Raw genomic sequence first — 15800 nt, 5'->3', positions numbered from 1 at the left:
CTTTGTGTGCAGCATTTGGAGTTAAGGGGGTGCAAATATCAGTGCGATTTTGCTAAACAAAAAATCTGATACTAGGAGCTGAGCTCCATATTTTATTGCCTCTTGCCCTGGGCATAAGGTTTCTGACAAAGGAATTTAATAGATTATCCTCATACAATCCATTGTCTGTCTTTGAGTAGGAGTACAAGTATACTTTCAAAAGGGAAGCTGAATGTGAGTAATTATGGTTTTTTAGAAAAGCACTACAGTAGTTGGTATTCTTAAGGAAGAAAAAGGACTGGAAAGTAATGCCAGGAGTTCTCATCAGTCATTCATTAGGGAGCAAATCCAGGATGCCTGTGTCTCATTTGAGCCATACACATTTTAAGTATTTTATCTCCTTTTTTAAAATATCAAATTGCCACCAAACTGTATTTTGGTTATCCCATTAACTATAGGAGATAAAATGCATTTAGGTGTGAAAAATAATTCACTTCATAATTCTCGAGTGAAATTTAAGAGTAGCTGAAAAAAAATGTTTGAACCAAGAACAAGTTAAGCCTGGGTTATTTTTTTCCTTCAAAATGGGTTATATGTTGGGGGGTGTGGCGAGGGGAAGGAGTGGTCCGTTGTTTTTAATAATTAAGTAGCTTTCCAAAGAAAATGATTGAAATCTAATCCTCAGACTGCTGGAAGCTTTCACATTTCTCTGGGAAGAAGAGTCTTCTAAGCTTGTGTGTTATTGATCTATTAATGATGATACTGATTAAAAAATAAAACCTCATTCATCAGTTGAGACACACTCAGGACTATTAGCTGAAAAAACGATGGATGTGGTAGTGTGGTTATACTGGGAATCATAGTTCTTGCAAAGCACGCTCTTGGTTCATTATTCAAAATGTATCTTTTATAGGTTTTTAATTTTTTATCTCATACTATTAACTATGGATGGATGGAGCAAAATAATTTTAAGCATTTTACATATCATTTTCTAAATCTAGGGAATAATTTGTTAGGATATTGTTACAAAAATAGCAGAATTTCAAAGTTATAACACATTTCATTTCTAAGGAATTCTCATTGGCATCATTATTGAATCACTTGAAAGTGATTACCCATGTTATCAAATTTACATTTATAGATATTAATTTAATAATGTACATATTTATAGAATTTATTAAATTTATTTAAATATTCAGTATTTTGTATTTGGCTTTAGGCATATGAGGCAGACAGAATTGTAAGCCATAATACCTACCTTTCTTCTAGGATCTTTCAAAGTATTTGCCAAGAAAAAAGACTTACGTTTTTAAAGGTGGTACATTATAGTGCTTGGGAGCTAGTACATTATAGTTCCTGGGATCTCAGGACTGGGATTAAAACAAACTTGGACCTGAGTGCCACACCCACCCCATACTAATAGCGTGACCTTGGGCAAGTCACTTTTCTATATGCTCAGTCTTTTCTGTAAAATAAGGATAACAATAGAAGCTACCTCATAAAGTCGTTGTGAAAATTGTGAGTTAATATATGTAATATAAAGTGCTTATAATGGTGTCTAATAAATATTAGACATCATTGCTGTTTTTATTGTTGTTACTAATATATATTGCATCATACCTAATTAGACTTAATGCTGTCATAAAGTATGCAACATAACAACATAATACAGCACAAGCCAGACAGTTTCTCTACCCTCAACCCTTTGCACATTCTACTGCCTCACACTGGGTGATCTTACGTGGCTCCTATGGACCCAACACAACCTAAATGGTGGTGACTCTCACATCTTTATCTCCAGCCCTGTCTTTTCTCTGTGCTCTAACCCTGTATAGCCAGCTTGCTGCCGAACACTTCCATTAGGATATCCCATAAGGCACCACATACCACAGTCAGCTCACCATCTGCCCACTCTACTTCTCAGTAGACCTTCACTCCCATTCATGAATAGCTATAAATTATTCTGAAGTTCTATGTACACCTTCACCTTTTTCTTCTCCTCCAAGGTAGCAGAAGGCCAGCAAAAGGAAGGGACTTATAACTTAAATAAGTAGAACTGGGAAGAGGAGGAAGAGGAGATTCTTCCCTTCCCTTCATCCCCACTTCAAGTCATGTCCATGAACTCATTCTGCCAACATTTTTACTGTGGCCTGGCCCTATGTGAAGAAAGGTAGTCTCAGATTTTAACTGTTTCACCCTATTTAATCAATAGATATTAACCAAATCCTTTATGTTATTTGTTATTCAAGAGGAGATAATAGAGTCAAAGGCTCTACTGCAGCCTGGAAGTGTTGGTTCACCATTCCCAACAAGCCAGCTTTCTTTACCATTGTCATGTTGGCCTTGCCCTAGAAATCTGAATCACTGCATTATGATATGATAGGCTGAGCTTAGCTGTTTGTGCTGCAACGTGACCATCCCCTGCCAGCTATATTTTCAAGCTGTTTCAGGACCATGTCATTATTTTGCAAACAAACCAGCTGAATGGTTCAATGTTTCCCACATTCCTTCCCACTACTCCGCCCTAAATGTACAAAGCAACCGATAAACACATGCAAACTTGAAATTATTGCAGATTGTCGGAGCACTACAAAAATTCAGCCCTGTTACTTAAAACAAGTCAAGAAACCCAAATGTATAAGAAGTTGATGTTTTAATGGACAGAGAACTCTGTGAAAGGCTTTTAGCTTACAAGTTGGTGGAATGTAGTATCATTTAATGTCCTTGTACTTTAATATTCGCAAATGTCATTTCTGATTACAGAATACAGCTTCTCTCCAGTCCCCTGATTCATATTATAGAAAGAACACCAACTTAGTCTAAGGAAAATTGAACCCTCCCAACTGTATTTGAACCCATCCTTCTCCCTAACAAGTGTCAGTCAAAACAGAGAGAATAACTAACATCTAAATCTTGGATGTGTCTTATTTGTATTTCATTTTTGGGCTTACAGTTATGATCAAGCAGCTATTCTTGTTTCTTTTCTGAAAAAAAAAAACACACAGCCTCAAATTGCCAAGTGAAACATGATTCTCAAATCTATAGAACTTATTAAATTTTATGTATAGATTTTATGAAATGTTTACGCTGAATTATGTGTCTATCTTCATATGCTATCCTCATGTTTTCTGCCATAAAAACGTGTAAGTTATTACAAACTCAGTGTTTTAAAATACCGGATAGGAGATACAAAAGAGTACCACATACACTCCGCTGATTCCTTTCAGTTTACTTACTTTAAATTTTTTTCCTGCAGGTCATAGAGCTGAATATATGACTACAAGGTAGGAAAATATTTTATCATAACTTATAGCGTATTTTACTTTCTCTTTAACAAGAAGCAACCATTTCAATGCTGAAAGAATTAACATTTTGTTAATGAGTACGGGAGAGAGTTTTGGCTTGACAAAGCATAGCAACATGAAATGTTTGGGCTTCTTACAAGACTAGGTATGTTCTGGCTTATTTTTGTTTCCCTCTGGAATTGTAAAGCTCTTTAATAGGCAGAGACAGTAACAAAAACCTAAGTTAAACCGGCTTGGTTTATCTAATCCAGAACACTTTAACTGTTTCTAAATAGTGTGACAGGACTTTTGATTTGATAGTTTAATTTAAAAAAAAATATGATGTGTACATCTACTGCATAAGTAAGTAGAAAGTACAATTATTTTCTGTTCCTATTTTCCTTTAGTCATATAAAAATTAGAGCTGGCCGGGTGCAGTGGCTCAGCCTGTAATCCCAGCACTTTGGGAGACTGAGGCGGGTGGATCACCTGAGGTTAGGAGCTCACGACCAGCCTGGCCAACGTGGTGAAACCCTGTCTCTACTAAAAATACCAAAAAATTAGCCGGGCGTGGTGGTGTGCGCCTGTAATCCCAGCTACTCAGGAGGCTGGGGCAGGAAAATCACTTGAACCCGGCAGGCGGAGGTTGCAGCGAGCCAAGATTGCACCACCACACTCCAGCCTGGGCAAGAGCGAGACTCCATCTCAAAAAATAAAAATAAAAAATAAAAATAAAAATTTGAGCTATATTGAATATCTTTAGGATTTTAGCTGTCTGTATATTCTCCATTTTGATTCACTTTAAACATTTAACTTTTAACACATACTCCCATATTGTACTTTCTTCATTCAGGGGAGGATTGTGAAGCTACTACAAGAAAGGAAAGCCATTTGGGCAGCAGATTCTGATTTGGGTTGGGGAAAGTTTGTGGCAACTTTTATTTTTCTATGTCACCATTTGTGCAACAGACAGAAATTATCTAATTAGCATAGCAAGATGTTGCATTTTTGAAATTGAGTTCTCTTTGAAATAAGAGGCATTTAGAACACTGGTATATCTGTTGCAGTAATTGGCAAGTTGACTTTCAAGGATCTATAATGTTATTGCTGGGCAGCTTATTCATAAGGAAGCCCCTCGTACTTCATGGTAAACCAACTAGAAAGATACAGCTCCTGACTTTTCCAAACCTAACAAAAGAAAAAAACACTGAGGTTTTTCTTCACTGTGTCAGTGAAAAAGAAGACTATTACCTCGACCTGGTAATATGCAGCTTATAGAGATGTTTTTCACCTATAGCATCTCCTTGCACTATCAATTATTTTACCTGTTGTTTCTCAATTATAATTACTGTAAGGCACTTCAAAAAAAGAGATTTTTTTAAAAAGCAGAAATGGAAATATATTAATTTGCCATGAGAGCTATAATTGCCAAATAGACTAGATATTCACATCAACCTGACCAGTACTTCCTCTCATGTGGGCATCCTCTGTAGGAAACCAAATTATCAGGAAGTCATGTGGTAGCCACAGAATCAGAATGAGTCACGCAATTGGAATGTTGAACGTCCCTGGCTCTGTTCACTTGATGTGGGTGTAGCAGAGCAAGAATCATCAGACCTCTGCCATGGAAATTACTTTGATAAGCACTGAGGCAATTCGTTTTCATTCCAGGTTCCTCTCACAACTTGCATGCGTTCATATTTACCGTACTATAGAATCCTACAGAGGTGATTTTCAGGCCTTTCATAGAAGACTCAAAAGATATCCCTCCATTAGCCAGCATTACCCTGCGTCTCCCAGTCATGTGGGGACAATGATTCAGTGCATTGGAGGTTTTTGGCTCCGTCTACAAGATTGGCTTGCTCCGTGAATCAGTGACCAAACAAAATTCTAATCTCCTTAGCTATGTCAGCTTCTCCAGATATCACCAGATGTGAAGCTCTCTTGGACCTTATTGTAATAACCACATTTTCTAGTTTTTTAATGCTTTGGTATATTGCGGCCTTTCTGACCCCAGAAGTACTGCCCCTCCTGGGATTAGCCAATTCCTAGCAGTAGTAGTAAGAACTGGCTTGCCAAGTGTGCCTTTTGTATGCAAGCCAGGTGATCCAGACGACCTACCTCCAACCACCTCCTTCATGGTTCTGACACTCACAGCCACTATTCCCCTTCCCTAATCACCCCAAGGCCAGGTACGGGACAACTTAGGGATAGTCCCTATGCCCCAAAGCCCACTGGAATCATTCCAACTAGCCTATTCTAAACCTGCTTGCCCAGCTTCTCCCATTCCCTCCAGTGGGAACCACAATAAAGACTCCTGCCCACATTTTCCTTTGTGCCTTCTGCCTCCTGACCCACCCCGGTGCTTCCTTCTGTGGCCTCCCTGGTGGTGGGGCACATCCCCAACTCTTTAACAAACTATCTTTTCAGTCGTAGTTGTCTCCTGAACGTTGGCCTCCCCGTACCTGAATAAAAATGAAATCCACACTTTAAAACACTTTTAAAATAGTGAAAGGAGTGGATGAAATCAAGTATGTAGGGTTAAATGCTTTGGTGGTTGGTGGTTTTGTTCTTTTTACACCTATCAGATTATTTCCTCCATGAATGGCCAGAACTCAGTGTATAAAAGAGATCTCAGAAATTTCATCCGTGGCAGGAGATGACATGTTGCCTGATAGAAGTTTCCATATTCTCTCCTAGACACTTGCGAAGGCTTCTTTTAACCTCGCCAGCACTGTAGGACTTCAGGTGCTGCTTGCTGTGCACCTTGTTCATCATATGAGCCCATCTGCTGGGAGGGTCTTAGAATTTAGCTGTGGAAGGCTGTACCAGTAGGTTTGTTTCCTTACATGATAGTGTCTAAGGAAGCTAGTCAGGCTTCCACGTAACTTCTTGGGATCTGGTATATGAACCAGACTTTCTGAACTTAAGCTAAATGAACTAAAAAAGATAAATTTTCCTAGAGTCTGAAGCTTAATGAAGGGCTTTACACAATTTCCTGGTGTGGTGTGTATCCTCCTATAAGCCTTGCAGTTAAAAAGGAGTTTTACATTAAAACATCCAGAGACAGGTCTCAGGGCTCTCCTTCCGTGTATTTCATTCAGCACAGTAGTAGAAGTTGAGTCAGGTAATTCTGGCCTTCTTTCCACTAAAGGGAGAGAGCAGAAGAGGTTCCCTCTCTGCAGTCACAGGGCAAGGTGTCACAGTTTCTAAATATACTACATGCTGCACTAGATGTGCATATGTCAGAGAGAATGGTTTATTCACCAGAGCAAATGGGCAGACTGGAGAGGAAGAGAGTCTGCAGTGGCATAAACAAGTACATCCTCAGATATTTAGGTGGTGGAATAGTTTGTTCTAAAGAAATAATAACTCATGCGAGCCTGTATGTCCCCCAAATTAGAAAAAGCAGTGAACCCAAATTATTTTTCTCACTTGTGACCTATTAATAGTTACTTTTGCATGAAATAAAATCCCATTACTACTGGAGGGGTATCGAACAGATGTGATGTTACTTGCATTGGTTTGCTGGGCTGAGTGAGGTGGCTCACGCCTATAATTCTAGCACTTTGGGAGGCCAAGGTGGAAGGATCTTTTGAGCCCAGGAGTTCAAGACCAGCCTGGAAAACACAGGGGGACTCCGTCTCTATAAAAAATTTAAAAATTAGCTGGGCATGATGGCATGCGCCTGTAGTCCTAGCTACTTGGGCTGAGGTGGGAGGATCCCTTGAGCCCAGAAGAAGGTGGAGGCTGCAGTGAGCCATGATCATTCCACTACACTCCAGCCTGGGTAACAGAGCAAGACTCTGACTTAAAAAAAAAAAAATTATGTGTACCTAAAAATGTTATATTTAATTCCTCATTTGGGGATCTACCGGAGCCCTAATCTTTATGACCGGTTGTATCTTACTGTGTGACTTGTAAACCAAATAACAAGAATGCTGGTTTGTAACATTTGGCCAAATAGCTAACGAGTGTACTTGGTAGTGCTTATTTTAAAACAAACCAGCAAACAAACAAATGTCAGCTGCAGCATACAGGGAAACAGCAGTGTGAATAAACAATTTGTATGTTTTTTGATACAGAAGTGAAAGTAAATAAATGGGAAATGGGAGGGAATGTTTTCCCCTGTGATTGGGGGAGGGGAAGGAACCCAAGATTCCCGTGTTTTGTAATATTGATGTGACCTATAGATGTTTCATTTATTGTTTGATTTCTGCCATGCTCAGTAATTATATTCCCTTCCCTTAGGCCTCCAAATGTTCCCCCTAAGCCCCAGAAACACAGGAAGTCCAGGCCCCGCTCACAGTATAATACTAAGTTGTTTAATGGGGATTTGGAAACATTCGTCAAGGTACTGGCACCAGCCATCTGAGTGGCTGATCTCCATGCTTCTTACTATAATGGTCTCAGCCTCTTGTAAGAGGAGGAAGGTCATTATGTCCAAGTCTGTCCTGGGGCTCTTTGCTTTCCCAGAAAATCAATATAATATTTCCTGAAGTCAGAGAGGAAAGAATATTTGGGTTGAGTGCCGTCAGAAGAGAGAATAAATGTGGGTATTATTATGTGGGCATAAAAGAAAGCCCTCTTTCTTTATTTTTTTAAAAAGAGCCATAATTTGTACAGAAAGTTAAAAAGCAACCTGATAAAAATGTTGTATTTTTACTCATGCAAATGAGATGGCACAAAATATTCTTTAAAGTCTGCTTGTTAGGATAGCTCTGAAACACAGCAGGAGTTTTGATTTCCCATGACTTGAGGAATTCATTATATTGAATGAATTGTAAGACCCTACGATCTATACCTTGTATCTCTGCTGTGTTTACTCTTCGTCTTCTTTTTCATCCTGTATTTCTGATAATGCTTCTAGCCGAGGACGAAGAAACTCGCACACAAGACATCAGGTATAGTGCTAGAGGGACGTGAGGGTGCTCTTTCACTGTTGGTATCATTTTCAAGTTGTGCTCATGCTTGGCTTTAATTAGATTGTTAAGGTTTTTAAAAGAAAAATGTTTGCATTTGGAAATCAGACAAGTTTATAAATAGGTTTTACTTAGAAACTGTAGCAATCAAACACTAGAGGAAAAATGGGCACATTAAACTATTAGTTTTTACATTATGTGTTTGGCAAATGTATCAAGTTTGATCAAGGGCTTTATTAGGGAAAGTCAATGTTAAATACCAAATACACATTTAATACTGGATTATGGACCCTAGTGTGAATTTTACAAAAAAGAAAAGGGCTTGCTTTCTCCATTGTAGTTCACATTTTATGGCATGGGCTGCAGTGTTTCTGCAAACTAAGTTTATCTGAGAAACCATGTCATTAATAACCTCCCTTAATGATATATTACAGACGTCTTACTTTCTTAGGTCTGTTTATTGAATATGTGTACTAATAATCAAATAAATGTGCATGTGGCATGTATAAGGACAGACACATACATACATACATACATACATACATACATACATACATACATAGATTAAAAACCTCTGGCAGCCTTAAAAATCAGCCCTACTCTGGAATTAAGTGAAAAGCCACTGAAGAACCTAAATAGCAGTTACAGATCTACTGCCTTAAGCCTTAAATCCAGAAGAACCTTATTGGCTCTAATTTAATATAAAATTATTGTCAAATTTGATTACCTATTTTCCCAGCCCCTGGCTTATAAGCAGGGACAAATTATATGGAGAGAGAGGAACGATAAAATGAAAGCAATGAGATATGCAGCTGATGGCCTGGCAGAGAAAGAGAATATAGAAAAGCTGCAAGAAGCAGACGTAGGATTCTGTTGTATTTGATAATACAGTACGAGAATGGCTGCTTAAGATGATAGAAAAGCACATATTACGTATTTTTTCAATTTTTCATTAAGAGCAGTTAAATGAAAGTAAATTGAGGTACCAAAGAATAAATAAACCAGCTATCATGGAAAATTCACTTATAGGAGCTCTTCACAGCCCAGATGGCACATTGAAGAATCTTTGGTAATAGAAACAATACAGAGGGCTCCTTTCCACTTCTAAAAAGGGCTTGATCACTTGCAATCTCCACAATGTCACTGTGAAGACAGCAAGAGCAAAACCATTTTTTCTCTTTTTTCTCATGGGAAAACCAACACCAAGGGATTAGTTTGAATGATAGATGGAATGCACCCCCATTGTTCTTATAAAATATTTTCTTATGTTTTCTACCCATGCGTCTGAAATCTGTAAAATTAAATTAAATTAAATCACATATACTCATTACTTTTTGACTACAAAATTAATTATATCTGAATGAAATACTGATCATAGCTTTTTAAAAAAGCAATTAGTAAATGTAAACACAAAAACGTTTTTTAAAAATATGAAAACCGAAGACATTTTTTATTGAGAACTTTCTTAGTGCAAACATTTTCCTTTTCATAACCTTGTATTCTTTGCTTTTCTTTTTAATACTAAATTCAGCAGAGATGTAAACTAATGATCTCTTTTTATCACTTACATTTAAAAATATGTTGCTTTCAGATTAGTGTTTCATGAATTGTTCATATAGTTTACTTCCCCTAAAACACTTATATCTTAAAGAAAAATCCTTTCACATATTCAGTAAGTTATGATGTAATTACATTGCTGTTCCTGAGCCAACTAGTCCACACTAAAATGCGTTTTTATTCTTAAGACTCTTCTTTAAGAAATTAATAAAATTTGTGCTCCTAAAACAAATTAACTAATTAGAAAAACTTAATACAGTCTCCAGAAGTAATTGAGCCATTAACTGGTTTATACACTGATTAGATTGTGTTAAAACCTAAAATAAGACAATTCCTTAAGAAGTATAATACCCATTCTAGGAATAGTAAAGCGTTTAAATTGCTGAACTGCATTATTCCTAATCCTTCCCCCACTGCTTAATTGGAAAGGTTAATGGATTCTGAATTGTTCTAATATATTAAGACAACCAACTTTTTCTTGCATTTCAAAATAAAATTCCTCACGAATTAATACCTGATGTCAGCTAACCATTTTCGAGCCCTATGGTTTTGTTTTTTTGGCTTTTTTTTAAAAAAAGATCTAATTCCTGAAAAAGCAGAGTCTTAAAAACACATGAAAAATAATTCTGTAATCAGTAACCTTCTTTAACTTCATGGAGTACATGCATTGGTACATATTTAACTGTGACCTCAGCAGCCCTTCATCTCATTTGTCATCCTATACATGTTTTAAAACATTGCCACGGTTTACATTTGTTCAGTAGAAGGCAGTGACTGTTTTACAAGATGTGGGGAAAGAAGGCCCAAAAAATGTTCCTTTCTAAAAAAACAAATCTGCGATATACAGTTATGCCATTTTTTCTTATTCCTTAAAATATGACAATGTATTAATGAAAAATCTGTAAGTTCTGACGCAAACTAAGTAAATACATGTTTTAATTATCTCTGTAACAATTCTCATATTATGCATCTATAGATATATAGATATGGAAGCCCTTTTATGACTTGTCATCTAGGTGATGCACTCTCAGGGATGTCAGAGAGAGAATCCTGAGATGGCTGAAAGGTTGTCTTTCATGATGAATATAGCGAATCAAACTGGAGATGCTATGATTATAATACACAGAGTTCTTTTTAAGTCCATTAAAGATTGGTCACTTGTATAAATAAGCTTTTAAAAATGAGTTATTCACATATTCATTTTGGTATATAAGTCTTAATATAAGAAAAGAGATGAATTAGGTTTTGACATCTCTAGGCACAGCAAAGTAAGTTGAAACAGAATTGCCTTAAATGTATTTAACTTGGTTTGCTCCAGAACTGCAAAAATCCCTCTTGAATTACTGTTAAACTCTAAGCCTTATTATTATGAGGGGTTTATACCTCTCCCTTGAGGTTAACTGGTTTCCATCCCTTTACCCAGGACTCAGGACAGGTTATTCCCCTCATTGTGGAAAGCTGTATTCGGTTCATCAATCTCTATGGTAAGCCATAAACTACAGAATTCTTATTTTTTAAAAAATCACTAGAAGTGTTTCAGTAAATTTACTTCCTGGGAAAAGAGGGACCTAGACAATGTGATGGGGGTTTTATCCTCTTTCCCTTCTTTTCTCTTTAGGTCTTCAGCATCAGGGGATTTTCAGAGTGTCTGGTTCCCAGGTGGAAGTCAATGATATTAAAAATTCATTTGAGAGAGGTAATTGCACGTCTATCCCTATAAGCAAACCACGTTGAAAAGTCATCATGTTCTGTAAACTGAAGTGGCACCCTTATTCTGTATATCCTCAAAACCTTTCTTTGTATGTACTGCATTAGGGGTGCAGCGGTAAGAATCCATTAAGAATCGCTGAGAAATGGTACCAAAACTATAAGCCCTTGTTATTAAAATTAGAAAAGCATATGAGCTCTGCATCCTGGTTGAGGACTGACATTGATAATCGGTGCCAGGTGTAGCAAATGTGGGGCCAAAAGAGTTCTAGAAGAGTGGCCAGGGCAGCCCTGGGCCTAGACAGCAGGTGAGGGAGGCAGCTCCTCCCAGCTGCCCAGCTCCTCCCTTTGTCGGGAGCTCTTCCCTTTTTCTTCTCACAGTCCACAGACTCCTTCCCTGTGACCCTAGGGGGTGCCTTATGCTTGTTCATAATTGGCTGTCAAATAAGTTCTACTAAACTGGGTCATATACCATATACATTATCTTTTTTCAATGTCAATACTTTTTTTCCCTTAATTTTTTATTTTTAACTATTATGGGTACGTAATAGTGTTATGTATTAATAGGGTATATATGATGTTTTAACCCAGGCATACAGTGTGTAATGATCAAATCAGGGTAACTGGGATATCCATCACCTGAAGCACATATCATTTCCTTATGTTAGAAACATTCCAATTAGCACATTATAATTAGCAAAGCTGCACACTTTCGTGTCAGGCAGACCTAGAATCATATCAGACTCTCAGCCACTAATCAATCATGTGATATAGGTCAAGTCGCTCAATTCCTATTTGGCCTCGATTTCCTCACCTGCAAAACTGTAAAAATGGATGGTTAGAGCAGAGCAGCCACATGTGCCAAGTCTCATGCATTGGCCATCTTCAGGGTAAGCTGAAATATGGTAAAGTATCAGGTTCTGTGCTAGCCACCACAGGCAAAATACATGATCATTTTTCCTTGGGAATTTTCCCAGTATTTGTTATTTGTTTGTGATCTGCTTGGGTGAGGCTTTCTCACAGTGGGCAAAAGTAATAGTAATTATTATATTCTGATAAATTCATGTTCAGTGATTTCTTGCCCTAGGAACAGAGAAAAGAGAACAACAGATCCCTAAAAATAAATTGCCCTAAGAAGCAAAAAAATATGTTAAAATGCAATGCACACTTTTTGTGAACTTCAGAAGAGAAGCATAAACTGTAAATAAAAAACAGAATTTGATTTAAGGTTGTATTTTATGTTGAACTTCTTAAGGATTTTATCTCTAGAGGAACAATAACCAGACTAGTTGCCTAATAATTTAATTTAATTCTCAGAGAGAACACTCACCAGACTAGTTGCCTAATATTTTAAAGTTGTTTACCATAAAAAAAATAATTTTATATTTGTGATATATTTTTTAAATTCCCACTTTTTATACAAACTCCTTGGTAACGTGAAAGGTACATTTTCAAGTTCCTCTATCTGATTTTAGAGTCTCCCTCTGCTCAAGACAGCTTTCAGATATGCTGTGAACACCACCATGCCACTTTGGGAAATACCTACTTATTTAATTGTAGGTGCTCACAATTCAGTGGCACCTATGACATTTCTGATAAATTTTGCTGACCCATATAGCATAGTCAGACAGACCTATGGTGTGTCTTTTTCCCAGTAGGGTAAGAAACACAGGATGTAGTGTTTGAATTCATGTCAAACTAAGATTCCAGATTTCAGCTTAAAAAAAGTGGGGGTTGGGTAAAATTATAAATTCTGCAATATTTTATTTTAAGATTTGAGTAACTTGTAAGGGATTATTTAGTAGCATAAGATTTTAAAAGCTTTATTTTAGTCAACTGTTTTTAGGTTAATCATGGGGTGGGATATCTAAACCAATTATTTTAATTTTAGTACCATATAATCTTTCATAAAGCATAATTAAAAGATACATATATATAGCAACGTGTATGTTCATAGAAATATATTTTTGTTCAGAGAAAAAAAAAGAAGCACTGTTAATGTAACGAGTTTTTTTTTTTTTTTTTTAGGTGAAAATCCTTTGGCTGATGACCAGAGTAACCATGATATTAACTCAGTTGCTGGCGTTCTGAAGCTCTATTTCCGTGGGCTGGAAAACCCCCTCTTTCCTAAGGAAAGATTTAACGATCTGATTTCTTGTATCAGTAAGTGGACATTTTTTTCATCTTTTCCCACAAGAATTATTTCACTAACTAACTTCCTGGAAAAGGCAGTGGCCCCCCTCCATACACCCCCACCCCCATTACCCCATTACCACCATATTTCTGGGACCATTTGTTTTCTTTCTGGATCCAGTGCGAGTCATCCTGCCAGCTGTGGCCTCACCCTTAGCTGAGTGGGCTTTCCTCCTGAACATCCTCTGGCTCCAGAAAGCCAGGAGCTTCCCACTCATGGCTGGAATTGAGCAGAAAGCCAGGTGCCAGCTGCCTAAGGGAAAGGAGGAAGTTGTAAGCTGGGAAATGTGACCTTTTCTTGGCTTTTGGTTCTTGGTTTTTCTCAACCAATTTTAGGAGTGGGGTAATTTATCCATCTTTCAATGTTATTTCAAGAAATGGATAAAATGAGATCAAAGATCCTTATTACAGTGCAGGAACACCAGGTGGTAATTATCTGTCAGTGGGCAACCCAAGCTAATAGGCAGAGTTGCTCTGGGATTGTATATGACATATTATGAAACCGATAATCATTGGCAGAGTAAAGCATTGCTGTTTTCTTCAGTGGGGGCTTTTTGACACTATACAAAGGAAGGTGAAAATAATGATACCATGAATTAATTATTAGCCACAATCAAGATCCATGCATCTAAAAATACAGTGTCCCTTTTAAGTCCGAGTTCCCAGCAAGAGTCTAGAGCTGACTTCAATCACTTAGGCTTCATAAGAATCAACTTTTTACTCTTAATAAAGAAATCTCCCTACAGTCCATCCACCCCCCCATCTGAATCAACAAGTCCTATTGATCTGCCCTCAAAAAAAACATCTCACTACTCATCCCTCCTTCCCCATCCCCAATCACCTTGGTTTCTCAGTGGGGATAGTTAGAGTCTCTTAAATGGACTCTACTTCTAGATTTTGCCTTCTTTTCCCAACCCCTACCCCCTGGCCCTGCATTCTCCACACTGCAGCTAGAGTTAAAAAAAAAAAACTGGGTTGCTTGCTTTCTCCCCTTTTTAAAACCTATTTCAATATAAAAGCAAACTCCCCAAGGTGGGCTGATTGCTTGGTCTCCATTAGTTTGAGACCAGCCTGGGCAACATGGCAAAACCCCATCTCTACTAAAAATAAAAAATTAGCCAGGCATGGTGGCATGCACCTGGATTCCCAGCTTCTTGGGAGGCTGAAGCAGGAGGATCACTTGAGTCTGGCAGGCAGAGATTGCAGTGAGCCAAGATCGTGCCACTGCACTCCAGCCTCGGTGACAGAGCAAGACTCTGTCTCAAAAAAAAAAAAAGAAAAAAAAAGCTAACTCCATGGCATGGCCAATTCATATAATTGAATTCTTCCTCTCTCTGATCTCTGCTACTGCTGCACAGCCCTCTCCTGCTACCCTACCATATTTACTGTATATTTCAGCAGTAGCAGACTGTACATATGCTGGGCCATTTCCCACCTCCATCCACTTGCCTATGCTGTTTCCTCAGCTGTCCATGATAACCATTCAACATCTGCGGTGAAGGCTTTGCCAGATTGGCATTCCTCCCACAACTCTGTCCTCCCCACCACTCCAACCAGGATTAATCACTTTCTCCTCTCCCATTATTCTATTGGGTACGTATGTCCAGAATTTTTCTGATCTCCCCGCATTATAATTTTTTTAACCCCTCTGTCTCCTACTACTAGAAAAGGAGTTTACGCAGTAGGTTAAGAATAGAGGCTCTGGATTCAAAGAGCCTAGTTCAGATCCTAGCTCTGTCACACACTCATCAGCTGTGTGACCTTAGGCAGGTTTCTTAAGCTCTCTGCATCTCAGTTTCCTCACCTATAAAATAGGGGGAACATTAATCCTTACATCATAGGGTTGTGAGAATTTAGTGAGTTAATATGTGTAAAATGCCAAGAAGAGTGCCTGGCACAGAATATGCTCAATGGAGTGCCCACAGTTAGCTCCACAGGCTTGTGGAGTAGTTTTGCAGCCCTAACATTTGTCCACTCCCGAAGGTTAGGAATTAGTTAATTCCTGGAGCATGTTAAGTTAAATAGAATTTATAGATGAAATGAATTGAAAAGTCAAGATTCCACCACGAGTTCTTTGTCTGGCATCAGTTCCTAGAGTCTTGGCTCCAGTTGGGTATGAATTTCCCGGTCATAATCCTCCCCAGTCTGATGTCCCATT

At 38.0% G+C, this 15800-nt stretch overlaps 1 protein-coding gene across 5 annotated transcripts in view; it reads left to right on the top strand.

Annotated features, from left to right (window-relative positions):
- SRGAP1 (SLIT-ROBO Rho GTPase activating protein 1) overlaps positions 1-15800 on the top strand; it is a 303946-nt gene that overhangs the window by 243432 nt on the left and 44714 nt on the right. For 3 of the 5 annotated variants that reach the window (XM_016923110.4, XM_016923107.4, XM_063786401.1), the window contains 5 exons: positions 3236-3263; positions 7515-7617; positions 11166-11226; positions 11361-11438; positions 13478-13612. In XM_016923110.4, the coding sequence (XP_016778599.3) occupies positions 3236-3263; positions 7515-7617; positions 11166-11226; positions 11361-11438; positions 13478-13612 (405 nt within the window). Of the gene's footprint in view, positions 1-3235; positions 3264-7514; positions 7618-8133; positions 8168-11165; positions 11227-11360; positions 11439-13477; positions 13613-15800 lie in introns of all 5 variants that reach the window. The other 2 variants (XM_016923108.4, XR_010148280.1) reach the window with 2 other exon arrangements.

The sequence above is a fragment of the Pan troglodytes genome, chromosome 10 (assembly GCF_028858775.2).
Source record: "Pan troglodytes isolate AG18354 chromosome 10, NHGRI_mPanTro3-v2.0_pri, whole genome shotgun sequence".
NCBI classification, from domain to species: domain Eukaryota; kingdom Metazoa; phylum Chordata; class Mammalia; order Primates; family Hominidae; genus Pan; species Pan troglodytes.
The sequence above is the reverse complement of the archived record's forward strand: the minus strand, read 5'-3'. Positions and strand labels throughout refer to the sequence as shown.